Source organism: Zootoca vivipara, chromosome 1 (genome assembly GCF_963506605.1).
Source record: "Zootoca vivipara chromosome 1, rZooViv1.1, whole genome shotgun sequence".
NCBI lineage: Eukaryota > Metazoa > Chordata > Lepidosauria > Squamata > Lacertidae > Zootoca > Zootoca vivipara.
Window position 1 is genome coordinate 115,651,713 of NC_083276.1, and position 20,210 is coordinate 115,671,922.

The window sequence follows — 20,210 nt, forward strand, 5'->3', positions numbered from 1 at the left end:
AGCCACCCTCTTGTCAATCACCTGATGTCACAGTGAGGCCAGGTAACCCTTTTTGCATAGCGTTGTACATGGAAACTGTGACAACTGGTAGATCGCCAGCCCTTGCCAAGCACTGTGCATAGGGTTTTCATGGTTCTGTTCCAGCTGGTGATGTGGCATGGCCAAAATGGCACCACAGGTCAAAATGAGGAGGGTTGGCAGGTCTAATTAGACCTGAGGCCCAGAGGTTGTCAATGCTGGGTTGAGTGGAACTAAATAATGCTGTTAATTTGAAACCTCTCAGTTTTTAAATAACATTTCTCTCAAGTATCTTTTACAGGTTTCCCCCTTTCTGCTGGGGTACTAATGAGTATCATTATTCTTTCAGATACGGATGAATACAGGCCACCAGTTTGGAAATCTTATCGTAAGTATCTGATTCAATTCTGTTACTTTTGTCCCTACCCCTGGTACTGTTAGTATTTTTAAAATGGCGAAATTTGTAAGTCTTGAAATTCATAAACATGGTGTACTCAGAATCCTCCTGCTCTGTAGCATCTGAAACCAAGGGTGTTGAAATAGATGATCCTCAGGGCCCCTTCCAACTCTACAATTCTATGAATGAAAGTATATTGTTAGGATACAGGTTCTGAACCTAACTGTACCAAGAAGATCAATGGATGTCACAGATTTTGTCGGTCTATTTCTTCTATTAAAACCAGTTGAACCAGGGGATTTTTTTTTCTTTTTTAAAGCGCAAGTGGCTAGATTTGTATACTCCAAATTTAGCTGCTATCTATGACATTTTGGAAATGAGAGGATTTCATGATATTGCACTTTGCATCTGCTCTCTTGCCGAGGACGAAAAAAGCCCTCTATAAAAATCCCCAAATCTGCTTCTGACCAGGTGTCTGATTTAGAAGTTGGGGGAACCTTCATTAAACTGTTTGCTCTCCGTTTTAAATCTACACATAAATTCGTGTGCACATCAGAAAGTAAGTGGAGGAAGACGAAAACCTTCACAAACCTAGATCCTGAAAAGATGCTGGATTGGACAATCACCTTTCACAATCCCAGGCTTACGATAGGAAAGTTGGCTTTATTTGTAGCTAGAATTCTGTGTGCCTGGTGTTTTTGTATTCCTTCAAGACCCAAAGTTGAAACAAGAGATAGCACCATATTACCGTATTTATTCGAATCTAATGCACACATTTTGTGGCCAAATTACGTTGCGAAAATTAAGGTGTGCATTAGATTTGATGGCATGTTTACATTTGCCAGTGAATACCTTTTTTGGTTTCAAGGTTCTGAAAATTGAGGTGCACATTAGATTCGATGGTGCATTAGACTCGAGTAAATATGGTAGTTCTCAGTATATCTATCGCTCATATACACATACATATATATATGACAGGGAGAGAATTAGGTGGTGCTTGTGGTGATATAATATCTGTAATGTGTTTTTACTCTAGGGCTTCTGTCCCTGCTACTGAGTAGCTGGACCAACAGAACTTATCTGTCATTATCAGCGTTTCATGTTCAGTGTCCCACTATGATTTAAATCTGTTCTATATTGAAATTAATGTCAACCTTCATTTCATTCCATTTGTGCCCAGGCTTTCGCTTCAGAGCCTCGAAGGAACCGTAGTACCTTTAAGAGTCCCCTTCCCCACAGCTGCTGCCGCATAACCGCTATTGTCAGAACCTTTGTCTGCTCCAGAGCCTTTTAAGTGTCCCACAGTGTAGCTTTTGAGTCATAATTTATTATATCAGTCACTTGTCATATGCCAAGCCAGTCACTTAATATAAAACCATTAACACACAAAGTGACTCGGAGCAGGCTTTTTGTCTTCAAGCTGATGATTAAAGGATAAAAATTGGCACTCATTGTGTTGCTTATATTAAACATCGTTAATCACAACAACCATACACCCAGCAACTTGTCGCCATGAAACGCATGTGTGTTGTCTCCCGTTGCAAATAACAATAATAAATCGCTGAAAAATAACCTTTTGTAAGGAAAGTGAAGCTTTTGTCCTTTTTTTCTTTTTGGTTCAACCAAAATGTGCAATTCTATTGAATGTTTCCAATGTGCTCGGTTACCTTTTCTTGAGAATTCAGAGAGAGTTGTTGGGTGCTAACCTATAGCGTCCAGGACAGGAAATCTGAAACAGCTGTCAGTATAACAGAGCTAAGCCATGGTTTTAACTTCTGCCTCCCTCCTCCTCAATCATGTTGTTGTCTGGATCAACTCTTAATATCATTGCAAACCAGTCTTGGAGAATGAGGTGGGAGGTGATAACAGGTGGCTGTAGGAGGAGGAGGAGGAAATCGGCAAAGATGGCCTTCCCCTTCCCTTCACCAGCAGAATCCCTCCATTGGATCAAAAGTCTTCCATGGGTGAAAATCTGCCTCCAGCTTACCATGTTGCTGTGTAGCTACTGCTGACATGTAAGGTAAAGGTAAAGGGACCCCTGACCATTAGGTCCAGTCATGACCGACTCTGGGGTTGCGCGCTCATCTCGCATTATTGGCCGAGGGAGCCGGCGTACAGCTTCCAGGTCATGTGGCCAGCATGACAAAGCCGCTTCTGGCAAACCAGAGCAGCACATGGAAACGCCGTTTACCTTCCCGCTGTAGCGGTTCCTATTTATCTACTTGCACTTTGACGTGCTTTTGAACTGCTAGGTTGGCAGGAGCTGGGACCGAGCAACGGGAGCTCACCCCGTCACAGGGATTCGAACCGCCGACCTTCTGATCAGCAAGCCCTAGGCTCAGTGGTTTAACTCACAGCGCCACCTGGGTCCCCCCAGTTAGTATATTATATACTTTTATTTTCCCATGTATTGAATGCCGCTTCGAACATAGTCTATGTGGCATACAAAGGAACCGACTGACCATTGGCATAGACAGATCCCCGATTGTCAAACATGCCTATTTCATTAATACCAACAAACAGAAATGCTAAAGTGTTTACCTCCTTGCAGTCTTAAGCATAAAAATGAAATCCATTTTTCCTCTGCCTTTTCCTAGTGTATCAGTTGCAACAAGAAGCTCCACACCCTAGAAGGATTACCTGCACATCTGAGGTGGGTTTACCGTGAAAGCTAAATGTAATTGAAGGCTTTTAAAAATACTGAATATTGTTGCTTAGTTTAGTTCTGGCAAACCTCTACGACTAGGAACAGCCCACCACTGCCTTCCCTGGACCTCCTTGAATATACATTCCCTGTGGCCACTGTTTTAATTTCCCACAATGTTCCTAAGCCTTTTTTTAAATTTATAAGCCAATTACCCTTAGTCCCTCTTTCCCAGTCTCACCACTACATGCTGGAAGCTTTATCTGGTTTCCTTTGAGCCAGGCATGTAGGCAGTTCTCTGCCTTAACATGGCTAGGAAATCATGCTGTTAATATTCCAATTACTATATAAAAGCACAGGGTCCTTATTGCAGCCCTCTTAGGGACCAAATGAGGTGTGATTCTCAATACATCATTAGCAACCATGTATCTGTTTTCTGAAGGATTTAATACCAAGAAAAGAGCAGGAAGTCATTTTTCAGCTGGGACCACAGCATGCAGGGAGGGGAAGGTTAAATCGTTCTTCCTCTGCCATGACACCCATGAGAATCACCTCCGCTCAGCTGGTACTGTTCCTGTTTTGTTTAGTCCTCATTTGCACTTAGGGTGAGGGCACTCCTATAGTCAGGACTTTTTTCCTCATCCGGAGCTCACCTCTGGCACCTCTCAGGTGGGCGCCATTGCCATTCTAAGATGGCAAGGGAGAAATTCATGGTGAGCCCGTGCACCTCTTTTTCTGTGAAAATAGCACTGTGCAGTTAAACTAAAAAATGGCCATTGTTATGATTTGCATCATCATGCCTGACCATCCTTGACCTGTCCATCTTGTTACTGCTGATTTGCTGGATTTTTTTTTTTGCTTCATAGCCATTAATTAATTGTGTGTAAGGGGTGAAAGGAGGGAGAGGGAGAGGGAGAACGAGCACAGGACTCACTGGATAAAAACAAACAAACAAACAAACCAGTTGTCAACCATTTGTCATTCAGACCTTCATTCCCAGACATTGGGGCACTATCTTATGACCAAAATGTGTCCTGCAAGAGTGAGCCATGCACATAAACAGGGTTTCATGCTTGGATCATCCTCGGGGACTAGTTCTCATTGTACGCCAGGGTGTGCAGTGGATGATGAACACGTTGCTTTCAGCCCTGGCAACCCTGATTTCTTGTTCGCAGAGTCCAGGTCTCTCCCCTGCTTGCCTTCAGTAGACATGATCAGTGCTGTCTAATCTCTTAGGCGGAGGGAGAATATGTTGATCGGGTTTTCTCTCTCATCTTACTGGACAAAGCTAAACTTGCCCACCTATTCAAGGTTACAAACCTAGTAGCTCCAATCACCATGTCAGGAGCTTTTTTAAATGTTCTTAGGCAAACCGTTTTATCTGTTCCTCAGCCAGCTCTGCTGGATCACAGCACAACATCAATTTCAATTTTTAATATGCTATGGCGTGAAATTTGACTTGTTATAATGCAGCCACAAAACACCGTTCATGCTAAACAGGCGCTGAAAATGATTAAAGTTTTAAATTTTATTGCAACACTTTCATCATGTACCCAAGGGGAGAGGAAATTAATCTTCGAAATGTGTTTGTCATTTTGACATAGCCTTAAATACAGGGGAGCACAGTACTGTCATGGCCTTAATAGCTTATACCGCTAAGATCACAAACAGGATTAATTTACTGAATTAAATAGGAGTTTCTTTGTGCTGTTCTCTTTCATATGCCAGTTGCAATTCTTCCAAATGTGCTGTAAGGCTCTAGGATGAAAAAATATAAAGCTCTAATGGGCGTGAGGTGGTCCACGTTTTCAAAGAAAACTCTACAGTTTCTGCCAATATTGATTTGGCAGGCATTTTAATTATTTATCCAGCTAATGCCGATTCCTGTTCATGAAGATAAGTAGTGATCAGGATAAATTAAGGTTTTGCTTTCTAGCCTATTATCGAGTGCCCTGGTAAGAATTTTCTCTTGCACAGTTGCAAACGTGTACAACACAATTCCCTTTCCCTTGCCTGGCATTGGGATTTTAGTAGCACTCTTAACAGACATTTCACTTCATCGGAACAGCCCAGCTGGTTTCATAAGAGTCAAACATCATCTGTATGGCCACAGGTTGCCTATCCTTCCCAAAGCTGTATGCACCTCGAAATCTCTCCCGGAAAAACATATCATAAAATCAGCAACAGCACCAGTCAGTGGCAATATCCCTAATCAGCTCATCAGCAATAACATCAAGCGGGGAGCACAGAGGACTGAACCCAGGTCTTTCCTTCTCCTCCAAATGAGGGCCAGTCGCTTAGCATTATCGCTGATGTTCTGATGAGCATGACACAGACATGGCTCCTGAGACAATGCACAGACAACCTACCTGCATATCGCTGCGTAACAGCAAATCTGCTCCACGTATATGTGCCACCTACCCTTACTTTCCTAACCTTTTAAAAGCATTTCATTTATTTTTCTTACAGTAGCAACAGGAGTAAGGGGCATAACGATCTCACCTCCAATTAAAAAGCAATGTTATTGCTTTTGCATGGTGTGTTGTTTTTTTGGTTGCTGAACACTGTCCCGATGTTTTGCGAGAGGGCAGCACAGAAATGCTTTCGTAGATAAAATAATAATAATAAAACTAAAGAATTGGCTGCCAAAACAGCCATATTCCAGAATGTGCCCCCAATAGCCTTTTTCATCAGACTACTTTTTGGGAATGTGATGCTGATAACAACAACAAGCATAACCATTCAACTGAAATCATTCTGAAAGAAATTGTAACTTTTATTTCCAACTAAGAATTTAGAGGGATTGTTGAAACCAACCGCCCCCCCCCAAAAAAAACATACTGATACTGGGGGGTGGGATTGATGAAGGAGCATTTCTGACATGATGAGAAGACCAAAAAGTAGAGATGTAAGAAGGGCAACTTAAAAGTGTGGCTGGGAGCATTGTCTATCCGGGGCTGCCTGTTGGCTAGGGTTAAGCCATTTGTAAGCCTTTACAAATATCACTTCTGTTTACTTGACCTTATTATCAGAGTGTGTTCAGATATTTCCCCAGGTCATTCGGAAAAGAAAGTGTTGTGCTTCGGGGAAGTCAAGACTGTGAGCCTTCTCTTGAGCGACACTGACATCAATATAGAGAGGCTTTAAATCAAATAACTGAAAAATATATCTCAATACTCTCAAGTATCAATCCAGTTACATTGTTTTGGTTTTTTTACAGTGCTTATGTTTACGTTGAAGCAGAGGGATAATTTTATAGGAAACAGAGGATATGAGCTTTTACTGATAATATCTCCGACTGATTTAATACTCCCCAATTGTCATATGAACTTCTTTCAAGCCTTTTTATTATTCTTTTTAAGAAAAAAAGCCTGATTCTTCATTACTGTTGTTGCCTTGCTGCGTGTTTGTTCATGTGGCATACTCACACACGTAAGATGTCCTTTGCTGTCGCAGCTTGGCATCTTGCCATGAAGTTACAATAATCTTAAATGAAAAGATATCAAGCGAACCAGATGATTGCATTAATTAATATCCCCCCCCCACTTCTTGTTGTATAGTAAAGCTTCATGCTAATATAACCCTAATTACCAGCAAGCCTGAGTGAACAGTATCTACAAACAACCTTGTCCTAAGCAGCCCTTTATACTGCTGCTGGGTGATTTTCCTGGTAAATAAGTTCCTGGAGATATTTTCAGCATCCTAAGGGGTTTTCCTTTCCTCTGCACTCATTTTTTTTTTAATGTTTTCCCTGCATCTCCTCTATTTGTTCCGTGGAATTACCAGCTTGTAGGCAGGTTGTTGCACATTGGCCTGCAGGAGCTTGAGGAAAAACCTAGTTTGTTTGTTTATATACTGCTTAATTGTGATAAAGCCTCAAATCGGTTTGCAAAAAGGATAAAGCAATAAAATTAGCAGTAGAAACAGTTAAGAACATGTATAGTATTAAAAAAAAATACTGAAGACCATCAATAAGCTTAAAAAGCAGCAGCTTCTGCATGTCTGGATAAACAGAAGTGTTTTAACACATACCAAAAAGAGTCGGGGAGTTCCAAAATATGAGAGCATCCACACTGCAAGATGGATTTCTTACAAGAGCAGAATGAGTATTATGTGCCAAACTACCCCAATTTGGTTCTCATTTTCGAATCATAAATGAGAGGCTTATTATGGAGCTAGATTTTAGGCCAGAGGCATGGAGCTTAGCTGCTGTTGAGGCACTTGGGGGGGGGGACGGGGGACACGTACACACATCTCATGCAAGCTGCATCGCAACACACGGATGTGCCCCCTCCCCCATGTTCCCTTCCTTCATTCTTACTTATTTGGGACCCAGGCCACATACATTGCCTACGGAATTATAGGCACCGTGTTTGCGAATATCAGTTGCTAAGGAGTAACAGCGAGAGAGAAAACCATTGTTGCTATGTGGGCTTCCTGGAGACATCTGGTTGAAACAGGATGTTAGGCTATGTGATCCAGGAGATTTCTTAGCTTATTTAATATGGATGGCATTGGAGGGAGAGGACTCCTTCGCTTTGCAGAAGGGACCGAGATCAATTTCCTGGAAGAGTTATCGACAGGATGCTATTCTTGCCGATTCCTCTTTCAGAACCCCGGTTCCAACGCTCTTCTGATTTTTGAGAGGTAGAGAGGGTTGTATTGAGAAGGAAGAATAAGTGAAAATAGCCCACTTTTCTCCAGCCATGTCTTGTGAACAGAGTTCTACTCATGGGAACTTTGATCGCAACCCATTTGCTTTTCTATTCTGCATTGGTCTATTGCAGGCATCCCCAAACTGCGGCCCTCCAGATGTTTTGGCCTACAACTCCCATGATCCCTAGCTAACAGGACCAGTGGTTGGGGAAGATGGGAATTGTAGTCCAAAACATCTGGAGGGCCGAAGTTTGGGGATGCCTGGTCTATTGGGTGGAGGCCTCCTGAGCTACGTGGCTTCCATTTAGCCATATTCACCTGTGGTCTCCAGACTAGTGCATATATTTCTGTTGTGGCTAGCTGGTAGAAATGGCAAAAATGGCATATGCAGCTGATTTCCTCATGAAATAAGCTGTGAAGTGGCCCTTTTAATAAGCTAAGAGATTTTCATGACTAAAAATTGTTGTATCCAAATTAAAATGTTTGTTCCAAGTCAGGGTTTCCCAAACTTGGGCCTCTAGCTGTTGTTGGACTACAATTCCCATCATCCCTAGCTAGCAGGACCAGTGGTCAGGGATGATGAGAATTGTAGTTCAAAAACAACTGGACACCCAAGTTTGGGAAACCCTGTTCTAGGTAAGCAAAAAAAGATCTAGAAATGATAAAAAGTATTTGTGTCTTTTGTCTATTAGCTGTTGTTCAGTTAATTCCATGATAAACTGTGCATTAAGGGAGAACACGAACTTTTTACGTCTTCTGTATTGTTCTGGTAAAATGGTGTTTCTTTTTTCTTTTTCAATAGGTAGAGAAGAGACCGAAGTACTATGGACGAGAGTAAGTAATGCAGTGTGCTCTGAATTTTTTGCCTTAAGCTAAGGGCTGTCTAATAGAGCAAAAATACCAAAACTTTGCCCAATGGCTACTCTGCATGTTCTCAATGGGTTCAGAAAACAGCTCAATTTGTCTTAGAGGATACAGAGATGACATTATTTTGCAATTCACTGGTGGTTTCAACAACATAGGCAGTTTTACTCGACCATGAATAGGTCACATAAGGAAATGTTGACACGCACATCTTCAGGCTAGCTGTTTTGTACTTCAAGGAAAGTGCTTTACTTCATATTCCTGCTTCCATTTGGCAGAATTGGTGGCAATAAAGTAAAATGTGTGAGTTATTTTTCTTTTTTTTCTTTTATTTAAGGAGGGTGGGGAGCAAAATCACACCAGGGCCCCCGTCTTTGTTCTTTTTCTTTTAGAGTGGCTATGGAAATTTATAGCCAATTTTCATCTTTCCCCATACACTGAAATTGGGAAGTAGATTACAAGCAATCAGATCATAAGAGAATTTTTGATATATGTATTTTTCAGCAGTTGAAAAATCTTCAGTCACCTTTTGTTTCATTCACACATTTTGTTCAGGGGTATTTTTGTTTGTTAACTCAAAATTTATAGTTTGTTCCTCTTGGAATTCATGGGTTCACAGTCATCCATTTTGTGTTCAATTCGACGCCTTTATATTGAAGAAATTTACAGTTCCCTGGCTGGAAATAAAGTATCTTCAGAGCAGTTTAAAGTTGCCAAAGTGAATTAATGGGCTTCAAAATTCTTGTTGGACTTGTAAATTTGAAAGTGAAAATAATTTGAGTTATCAACAAAACTAAGTAACATGGAATTCAAAACTATGGAACTATAATGTCAGCAACTTAGGACGAGTATGTACAATTAGTAAAATCAAGTTGGAAAGATTTTTTCAGGTTATAGATCAGCTTGTGCAAATAGGAGGCTACATACTTGGGTTGTGACTCCCACAATTGACTTCTTGCACATGGGAAATGGTATATCAGAAGGTGTGCTAGTGACATAGCTAAATATCACCTGCAGAGCATTATGGCAGAGGAAAAGTTTGGATCAGGGCCTAGCCATACCAGGCTTCCCATTCTTTATATGTTTGCCCTTTGCATGTACAATGCTTTTTGTTAGAGGCATTTCCTCTTACAGAGTTCCATTGTCATTTCTTATATGGCTTTTATAATGGTACCTTGGTTCTCGAACTTAATCCGTTCCGGAAGTCCGTTTGACTTCCGGAATGTTTGAAAACCAAGGCGCGGCTTCTGATTGGTGCAGGCGCCCCAGAAACAATAGCCGACAGCTGCATCCGACGTTCGGCTTCTGAAGAGCCTTTGAAAACCGGAACACTTGCTTCTGGGTTTTCGGTGTTTGGGAGCCAAGGCGTTTGAGAACCAAGGTACCACTGTAGTGGTGTTCTTTTGTGCAGTATCTGAGGGGGAAAGCGGATCTCATTAAAATAACAGCATTGTCTCTTTCTACGCCATAGTTCATTGCAGTATGTACACAGTTTGTTGGATGTCAACATTCATGTGTGAACGCTGGCAGTCCCAGACAGGTTTTGTGATGGTCAGCACACTGCCGTATGCTCCTACTTGCCGGAAATAGATGAGTGAACACTGACGATCTCATTGAGGGAACTGTCAGCGTTCACTAGGTGTATCTCTGAAACTTTGGAAGTTCATAATATTCATCTGGGATTGTCAGTGTTCAAATGTGAACATTGACATTTGCCACATACAGCATTCGCAGCATCGATGTTTGCCAGGGTGACTTTCACTGTGATGTTTGTATTTAGGGGGGAAAACTTGCCATGACAATAATGGTACATTATAGTAGAGGTGTTTCCATTGGGTCAATAGAAAGAAAGCAAATAAGTTGGAGGGAGAGATGGGTTGTGCTGATGACTGGGGAAAATGTATGTAAATTATGTATACAGAGATGATTATTCGAATTTAAGATCTGTCCTTAGGGTCTTGGCATGCTGTCAATCTGGCTCATTGTTGAGAAGGATATGTAACCTTAATGTCAAATGAGAAGCTATGTAAGATAAGATTTACACCTCTCTGTAAATCAAGCTGATAAGTGCTCCTTATGAACAGAATTTACTTGGCCTATAGGGTGGCAGTGTCCCTAGGCTTTATTTATATATTAAAAAAAGAAGTTGATAACTAAGAACTACCAGCTGAAAATTATCAAGCCAGCTGCATGATAAGTAGAGAAATTAACATAACTGTATTCAGGGCTGACTTTGAGTATGCTGCGTGTTTCTTGAAATTAAAGGAAGGATGCTATTTTTGTATCTTAACATGAAAAAAACGCTGAGGGCTTGTGTTTTTCTGGTGAGCGTTTCTCTCGAAACAACTCTTTTATTGTGCTGATGAAGATGGGCTTTGTTTTTCAGGTTCCATGGGAGGATATCGAGAGAAGAAGCAGATCAATTATTGAGCGTAGCAGAGGGAAGTTATCTTATTCGTGAAAGCCAACGGCAACCTGGAACGTACACTTTGGCTTTGAGGTTGGTAATTAATATTTCATTTTGAGGCTATTAGAATATTTATGAATACTCTTGAGGGGAATATTAGGATTAGCTCTTTCCCATTTTTATTTATGAATCTTCTTGAAATAAAGGTTTAACTGAATTATATTTTTGTGGCCTAGTTCTACCTTCAAAGTCCTTTAACTTAACAGGCAATTGAAATATTGGGGCATTGTAAACTTAGAAATGCTTATTTTAAATCTTATCACTTTACCTCTCTCCTTGTTCTACTTTCTATACTTGTCCTCTCCTGTTATATCCCTCGCTCTACCAAAAGTTTAAATTGAAAGCTGCTTCAATTGTATGCAGGGGCCTTTCTTAATACCACCTCTCTTTCATTATTCTGCAGATCACAGTGTGTGTAGGTAATGGTTTTTAAAAAGCACATTCGTGGTGGTTGTTATTTTTAAAGAGAAGAATAACAAATAGGCTGTTCGGTCCACCAGAGTCATCTCTCAATGTATGAGAGCTTTTCAGTGGCTTTTTGACACAATCTTAATATCTAGACAAAACCATGTCCATCTTGCATGTCTATGGAACAGCTTAATTGTTTAGTTGTTTAGTCGTGTCTGACTCTTTGTGACCCCATGGACCAGAGCACGCCAGGCACTCCTGTCTTCCATTGCCTCCCGCAGTTTGGTCAAACTCATGTTCGTAGCTTCGAGAACACTGTCCAACCATCCAGTCCTCTGTCATCCCCTTCTCCTTGTGCCCTCAATCTTTCCCAACATCAGGGTCTTTTCCAGGGAGTCTTCTCTTCTCATGAGGTGGCCAAAGTATTGAAGCCTCCAGTGAGCACTCAGGGCTGATTTCCTTAAGAATGGATAGGTTTGATCGTCTTGCAGTCCATGGGACTCTCAAGAGTCTCTTCCAGCACCATAATTCAAAAGCATCAATTCTTCGGCAATCAGGCTTCTTTATATGTATGGAAGTGAGAGCTGGACCATAAAGGAACAGCTTAATAGCACTTTCCAATTGATGCTGCAGCACTAAACTAGAAGCGCAGGAGTTTACGTCACTCCCAGTGCCAACACCACCAGCAGATACAAGATAGTGTGGGACATGGGTAGGCAAACTAAGGCCCGGGGGCTAGATCCGGCCCAATCGCCTTCTCAATCCAGCCCGCGGACTGTCTGGGAATCAGCGTGTTTTTTACATGAGTAGAATGTGTCCTTTTATTTAAAATGCATATCTGGGTTATTTGTGGGGCATAGGAATTTGTTCCTCTTTTTTTCCAAAATAGAGTCCGGCCCCCCTCAAGGTCTGAGGGACAGTGGACCGGCCCCCTGCTGAAAAAGTTTGCTGACCCCTGGAGAACACACACTGACTCTTGTTCAGGTTCCCAAGCGAGCAGCCTTCCCATTAAGTTCATGGTTTTATTCAGCTGTAATGCAGACGAGTGAAAGGCCTGTGCAGATGAGGACTGGTGCTATCTATACAAAAGGCAGTGTGCATTAAAAGATATAGTTAAGCATCAACCAATTATAGAATAGATAGTGCCATCTTTATAACTGGTCCAGTGTGGTCAATGGACTAGGGGGACTTCCTGGTAAATTAGTATTAAAGTATCAAAGCTTGGCACCTCCTTCCCAAAGCCCAGGAAGCTTATGCCAGGCTTAGAGAGGGAGGCATGATGCTGCATGTGTGCAATGACAGGACATTGCAATAGCACTGTCTTTCCATATGGAAAAATTCACCGCACACCTCTGAACTGGTCAAATTTGAAGCCAGAAACTAACTTTATCCAACTTGTCCACCAGTCTAGCTGTTATATGCTCTTGGCTTGTGTAGTCTTCTGTTATGAATAAATCTTCTTTGTCATCATTCCCACCCCCACAACTTGAAACTTGCTGGTGATTGAAATTGATGAAACCATTGCTTGCTGACAGAACTGCCATCTTAAATTATCCTCAACCAAATTTTCGAACTTGTCAAAACCCAGTAATGGGAACTTCCTTACACTAAATTGCCTCAACCTTTCATGTACGTATTCTGCCCTTGAAAAAACAAGGCTAATTTGGTTGTTTGTCTAATGCAGAGGTCGCCATCGTGGTGCCCTCCAGATACTGTTGGACTACAATTCCCAGTATCCCTGACTGTTGACCATGCTGGCTGGGGCTGATGGGAGCTGAGTCCAATGTCTGCTGGCCACCATGCTGGCGGTTCCTGGTGTTATCCAACATTCTTTCTGACGCATAGGACTGGATGACCTGTTTCTGTCCTCCCAATCTCTGCAGCTGGAGACACAACTGCAGACACATGAATACAGCTAACATAGACTAGTACAATAGACATCGTGTTCTGCACAAATGGATTTCAGTAATCGTTCTGGATCCTGGTCATAGTTCTTTTTTCTTTTTACTGTTTTCTGAGGTTGGAGAATTAGGGATTTGGTGCGTGGTTGGGTTCAAGGCAACTGTCACGTTTTTCTATTGGGCTTAGTTGCATTTCCCTGAGCAGAAGCCTCTCGGGCTTGGCTTGGCTCCCTGGTTTATCCAGCCTCTGTGCCAGTTTTAGCTGACGTGTTGTCCTCTCCATGAAGTTACTAGCAAGTCAAAGAGTGTTTCAGTCAGAGACTTTCTTGCCATGTGTCAAGATTATGATCCATGTGTGGGAGACCTCATTAAACACTGGGGAAGAGTTTCTGTGCATTGCAGTACAATACATAAATGGTTTCAACCTCTGCGTGAACAAATGAGACATAATCAGTGTGTAAACCATCTGGAAAGAGGCACTCTCATTCTACATTCTGTAGCACATCATGCACACTGAGCTGTGGGAATTTGGAATCCAACAACATCTGCAGGGTTACCGCCCTGGTGCACTTCTAATGTTTTGGATTACCAGACATCTACAGCGCACCATTAGAGGAAGGCTCTGTCTAATGATGTTGGTTGTATGAACTGATTTTATTGGAAAGCATTGCATCTGAGGTTACATAAAGGTCTGTGATGGTCCATTCATATAGGCATGTCATCACTTAATGTCATAGCTGTCCACTACTGTGTGAAGCAACTGTTAAGAGCGCAAGGAATTCTTCAGCAGGCAAGTTCATGTGGAAAGGGCTCACTAAGAGTTGGAAGTTTAAAAACCACTGTTGTGGTCGTTTCTGATCTTTGCTTCCAGCAAGATCAGTGGATTTTATTGATATTTACCAGAATATAGGGCTCATTCTGCTATGGTGTACTTTTAAAAAGCTGACTGACTAATAGAACCTTGAAGAAAATAAGGCAAATGGATCTCTCATCTTTCTAGGCAGGTACATGGCGACGGTAGAAATGGTTCTGGAGTTTCTCAACAAGGTCTTTGTTGACAGATGGAGAACCTTTCTCAGCAAGGTTACCACACCGTTACAGAATAAATGAGTCACAGGCCTTAGTACCAAGCTTTTGACTCATTTCAGGCATTTGAAGCCCTGTATAAACTGGCTATTGTGTCATGAGCAGGCATAAGCAACAGCCTGTTTCAGCAAATGTGCTTCACTTAGACGGTGCACACATAACCGACTTAAAAGGTCACTCTTTTTCTCAGTCCGGATCGATCCTGGTTTGAAGGAAAACACACCCAAATGAAGCATTTCATAAGAAATGACAGGATAGATATGGATTGTGGGGGTGTTAACTACCCTTTTTTCATGCTTGGTGTAACTAGATCACTGATTAATTATTTCCTTATAAGCTACACATATTATATAAAAACCAGAATCGTAAGCTGACAGTGAATCTATGTGGTAAAAAATACCGGGAGCATGCAAAAAAGCTGAACCCTAAAGTATTTGGGGTACCCCCTCTTCCTATCATTTTTAAAACATGATTTCTGAAAGTAAGATTTCTAAAGTTTTTGGTGCACTTGTCCCCCCCCTCAAAGCATATGTGGATCAGTTATGAGTAACTTAGCAACTGGAATGTTGTCTTTGACTCTCACTAGACCTTCTCTGTCAATTTGTTACATAATAGCTTTTGTAGATGTTAATATTTTTCCTTCCGCACTGCATCAAGGTCTCGTTTTCTTACAACTCACCCTGTGCAGTTAGATGTGTTGTAAATCAGTTGATTTCCAGTGGCCTTGGTCATACCTTAATCCTGCATACATCTGAGCCATTAAAATATATTTTTCTAATTTTGTTGGGAGTTTGCATGGAACATACAGATTTACTAAAGCCTCTGGACCTGTCCATGCAGCCTTTTTATTGTTTGTTAACTCGTTAGGTTTTTTTCTGTTTTATAACACATGTTATAGACAGCTACAGTGGCCAGTGAATACATATATTCAAAGAAAGATGTTGGGTGATATTTTGGTGTTGCTGGGGGTTATCTGTATAATACTGGTGCTGGTGTACTATTTGCCTTATATATAACTTAATGCTTTATTGTGTTTGTTATATTGGAGCCTATTCTGAGATTATTTTTAATGAAGAGTGGGCTGCAACTCTGCTAAATAAATAATATTTAAAAATTCCTTTCAGTAGCACCTTAGAGACCAACTAAGTTTGTCATTGGTGTGAGCTTCCATGTGCATGCACACTTCTTCAGGTATCTGAAGAATATAGGGGACATGGGTGGCACTGTGGGTTAAACCACAGAGCCTAGGGCTTGCTGATCAGAAGGTCAGTGGTTCGAATCCCCTCGACGGGGTGAGCTCCCGTTGCTCGGTCCCAGCTCCTGCCAACCTAGCAGTTCAAAAGCACGTCAAAGTGCAAGTAGATAAATAGGTACCGCTACAGCGGGAAGGTAAATGGCGTTTCCATGCACTGCTCTGGTTTGCCAGAAGCTGCTTAGTCATGCTGGCCACATGACCCAGAAGCTGTACGCCGGCTCCCTCGGTCAATAGAGCGAGATGAGCGCCACAACCCCAGAGTTGGTCACGACTGGACCTAATGGTCAGGGGTCCCTTTACCTTTACCTTAAGGTGCTACTGGAAGGAATTTTTTTTATTTTGTTTCGACTCCGGCAGACCAACACAGCTACCTACCTGTAAATAAATAATATGTGATGTTCAGATATCCACACAGTCTCTTAACACAATATGACTAGGAAGGAATTCTACAGTGCTTTTCCTTTTGTGGTCTTTCAGAGTTCCTAACTTTTCCCTGTCTTGTTTCCTCTATTTCCATGGTTGGAAACTAGATGCAGGAGACCATCAACTTGACCCAGAGTGAAATGGAGAATAGTATGCGCTAAGTGTATCTCTGGGGAGGGCATGAATGCAACAGCCACTCATAAATTTTGGGTGCTAGTAGTGGCCTTTTAGGTTCGCGGTTTGAAGTCTAGAATTCCATGGCAACCAAGAAAGGCACTCTTTGTGGGTGATTCATCTCGTAAGATAAGAAAGCTGTGTCAAACCTGGATGCAAGCATTTATACCTTTTCCTAACCTCAGGATATATTATGCTGCTGCGTGTGGCGCTTCCCCAACTTGACTGTGGGAAAGATTCAGTACCTGGTGGGGATAAAGCACACATGCTCCAAAACTCCCTGAAGTTTGCACCGACTAGACTACTGCGGACTTCAGGCACAACAGGGTGGTATATGGTTTATATTCCTATACTTTCTTTTATGGCTGTGTGTTGCAGAGGTGTTTTTTGCATTTTTAGTTCAAACATGAATAGTGTGCTTTTACATTTTTTGCTCAAAACATTAAATTGGAGCATTGTTGTTCTGTATCCCAGAAGCGACGTTTACTGTTGTGCATTGCGAAGAGGCAGGGCAAACAAGTAAATTAACTTGTTTCAGGTTATAAAACCTGTGGTGGCATGGGCCATATGCACACAAGTCGCTGTCTCATCCTCTTATATGTCATTGCAAGACCATCAATACTATATCTGTGCTTAGTCTGTACGTGAAGTGCTCACACTATTCCCAGTGGCTGACCAACAGTTATGGATTTTCTGCAAAAGCCGAAACTTACATATATATCTTCTTGAAATGCTGCATGCCATTTCTTTTGAGAGCTGGCATTTAGTTACTGGTATGGCATTGCTTTGATATATGGTTGGTTTGATAGATTGTTGTTTTAAATTTAAGGTTTGGTTTGAATTCGTGCAGTTGATTCTTGGCATCGTCATTGAGCTAGATCAGAGGGATACAGTGGCCAGCTGAAACCAGACAAGGCAGGAAATCTGCCTTTTGCAGCTAGAAGCAAAATAATAAGCTCAAGGTTGTATTTCAGGAAGCAGCATTTACTGGCATGGGTGGACAACAGTGGTAGGATTCTGTTGCCGTCAGAGGGACTATATTGTGTTGATGGCATTTGCTCTGTGGTTCATTGGTCTCAATCTACTGTTTAATAGACTGGATTATTGGCTTCGAAGTGAATGCCCATGGAACTGAGGAGAGTGGATTTTTGTCAAAGAGAATAGAACTTGGGAGATGCATTGAAAATAATGCAAACTGTTTGAGTATTAGTGGAAGAGCACTGTTCTTAGTTCTCTGCATCCAGAAGCAGCAATGTTTATTAAAGAGGCGCAGGGTGGGGACTCTGGCCAGAGCAGATTATTGCATTTATATCCAGATCGCAGGTGAGGGGATATAAGGGTAATAGAATACATTGCAATGTGAATTAGAAATTCCTTACAGCTGAAAGGAACAGGAAATTCCTAATTAATTCCAGAAGGTATCAAAAGCTACCTTTGAAGTCAGCTAAACAGTAGGGCCTTGCTTAATGCCAAGACCTATAACAGATGTTGACAACAATAAGACATCGTCCCCTGTGTCAGTTTGGTAGTGAGAACCTTGTTTAATTAGGACAAAGATAATAAAGAAAGCGAGGAGGAATTGTACTGGCGGTAGGCGTTGGAAGTGCAAGAACACTCTCTGTTCCTTTGAGATGATAGCTGCTGCTGCTGCTACATGATGTTTAGCTGGTTACCATAGTTTCCTTTCCTGCAAACCCTATTGTTGCATTATCAGAAATACCGGAGGTGGGTGGGGGGGAGAGATTTGGAAATAAGGCGCCTGCAACATGAAATGGGTAAAACTAATTTGACTCGGAACTTAACTTGAAAATTTCGGAGAAATTTTAAAGATATTTGGATAGACGGGGTGCAATGAAGGTCAAGCTTGTCTGAAGAGAGATTAAGAGAGAGCTTTCATTGGGATTCGTTTCCATTCCAGGAGCTTCCTGTAAGCTGAGATCCTCATGTGACATGGGGTAGTTGCAAATGGTGGAGTCACTGGTGAAATAGTAGCTGTCAGCTGAACAATAGGAGTCCTAGACTAGAAACAATAAGGACTACGTGCCATCGAAGCCAACTCCTAGGGTCCAAGGTCCCTTCGGCTGCCCCAAGAAAACATTTGAGGGGCTTCTCCCCCACCCCAAAGTTAATGGGGACTGCCATTCAAATGGTATGCGTGTGATCGGTTACGCAAGGTGGGGCTCACATCCCCCCAAGTATTTTATTCAAGTTGGCAAGAGCTATGTGCTCTTGGCAAGCATGGTGCAAGAGTCAGAAATGCTACTAAGACTTGAGGCTGAAATATGAGCCCAGGAGGTGAATACCCTGAAAGGCAAGGAACTACAGACTAGCTAAGTAGCAAGTGAAGGAAAAGAGGACTAGGAAAGAAAGTGCAGTTTTTACTCTAGGCAGCTAGGAGCTAGTTCTCTAGCTTGCATTTATCATAATAACGTAGAGTTAATTAATTACCTGGACCATTCTTTCCTCCCCCATAGTTCTAGCTACAGGTAGGTAGCCGTGTTGGTGTGAGTCGAAACAAAATAAAAAAATTCCTTCAGTAGCACCTTAAAGACCAACTAAGTTTTTATTTTGGCATGAGCTTCCGTGTGCATGCACACTTCATCAGATACACTGAGACAGAATCCACCAGACCCTTATGTATATTTAGAGGGTGGGGGTGGGGAGCAATTGGTCTTGCGGGGGGGAGCAAGGGCTGAGGTGCTAAGGAAAGCTTGATCATGTATAATGAGATAAGAATCCTATGTCTTTGTTCATTCCAGGTGGCTCCATGGTTTTAAGCTTGCTAATGAGTTGCAATTCAGCAACTTCTCTTTCCAGTCTGTTTCTGAAATTTTTCTGTAATAAAACAGCTGCTTTAAGATCTTGTATAGAATGTCCTGGGAGATTGAAGTGTTCTCCTACTGGTATCTCTGTTTTGTGGTTCCTGATGTCAGATTTGTGTCCATTTATCCTTTGGCGTAGGGTTTGGCCTGTTTGTCCAATATAGAGAGCTGAAGGGCACTGTTAGCATTTGATGGCATACACAATGTTAGAAGATGAGCAATTAAATAGTCCTGAGATGGTATGTTGGATGTTGTTGGGGCCAGTAATGGTGTTGTCCGGGTGTATGTGGACAACACCATTACTGAAAGATTTTTTTTTATTTTGTTTCCTCCCCCAGACTGTTATCTCTCCTTCCCGTATGGTTCTTGCTATGTTCCCGTTCTCTTTGCCGCTGCCACTGCCTCCTCCAACAATCTGTCCTCTATTATCAGTTCTGTATTCCCTTGGCCAGAAATCCCAGATTACCCTTAGCTGTTCTGTTAGCAACAGACTTCCACCTGCTCTTGTATCTTCGGCAATTATTGGCAAGATACTCAGAGGCAGGGTGTAATGCATTTTAATAGTGAGGAAATCATTCCTGCTGAGATTCTTTTCCCATGCAGAACAGGGAGCATTGCGAAGCGAAGCACTGTGTCAATGCACAGTGTTAAATCTTGATAAGCATTTACAGGAATGAGCTCACTGGAGTTAATGTGTAGCAGTGCAGTTCTGTGCTGCCATCTGATAACATGGAACTGGCTATTTTATTCTTCTTTTGCATGCTTTCCACACTCAGCCCAACCAGACCAGATGAGCTGGGAAGGTAACAGGGGGCTGTTTGACCTTACATAACTGACTTCAGGCTTGAACTCCCTGCTAGAATTTGCTATGCGGACTCCTATGCTATGCCTCCCATCGGACTGCCACCCTTTCAAGCCTGGCCATCTGCCAGCCCTGGCTACACACCCGCCTCTGTCCCCTCTGGAATTTATGCAACACTCTGGAATTTTGGCCTCACCTGGCAGATGCACTTGGTCTCTTGCCCTTGCAGTAGACCACTTGGAACACCTGACCCCACATGGCCCTAATAATAGCACAGCCAGTGTGGCACAGTG

At 42.1% G+C, this 20,210-nt stretch overlaps 1 protein-coding gene across 1 annotated transcript in view; it reads left to right on the forward strand.

Moving 5' to 3' along the window:
• The window catches only part of CHN1 (chimerin 1), a 92,031-nt gene that overhangs the window by 20,274 nt on the left and 51,547 nt on the right, over positions 1-20,210 (forward strand). The window contains exons 2-5 of the mRNA XM_035134957.2: positions 368-406; positions 3,013-3,068; positions 8,518-8,549; positions 10,966-11,079. Coding sequence (XP_034990848.1) covers positions 368-406; positions 3,013-3,068; positions 8,518-8,549; positions 10,966-11,079 — 241 coding nt within the window. The remainder of the gene's footprint in view (positions 1-367; positions 407-3,012; positions 3,069-8,517; positions 8,550-10,965; positions 11,080-20,210) is intronic.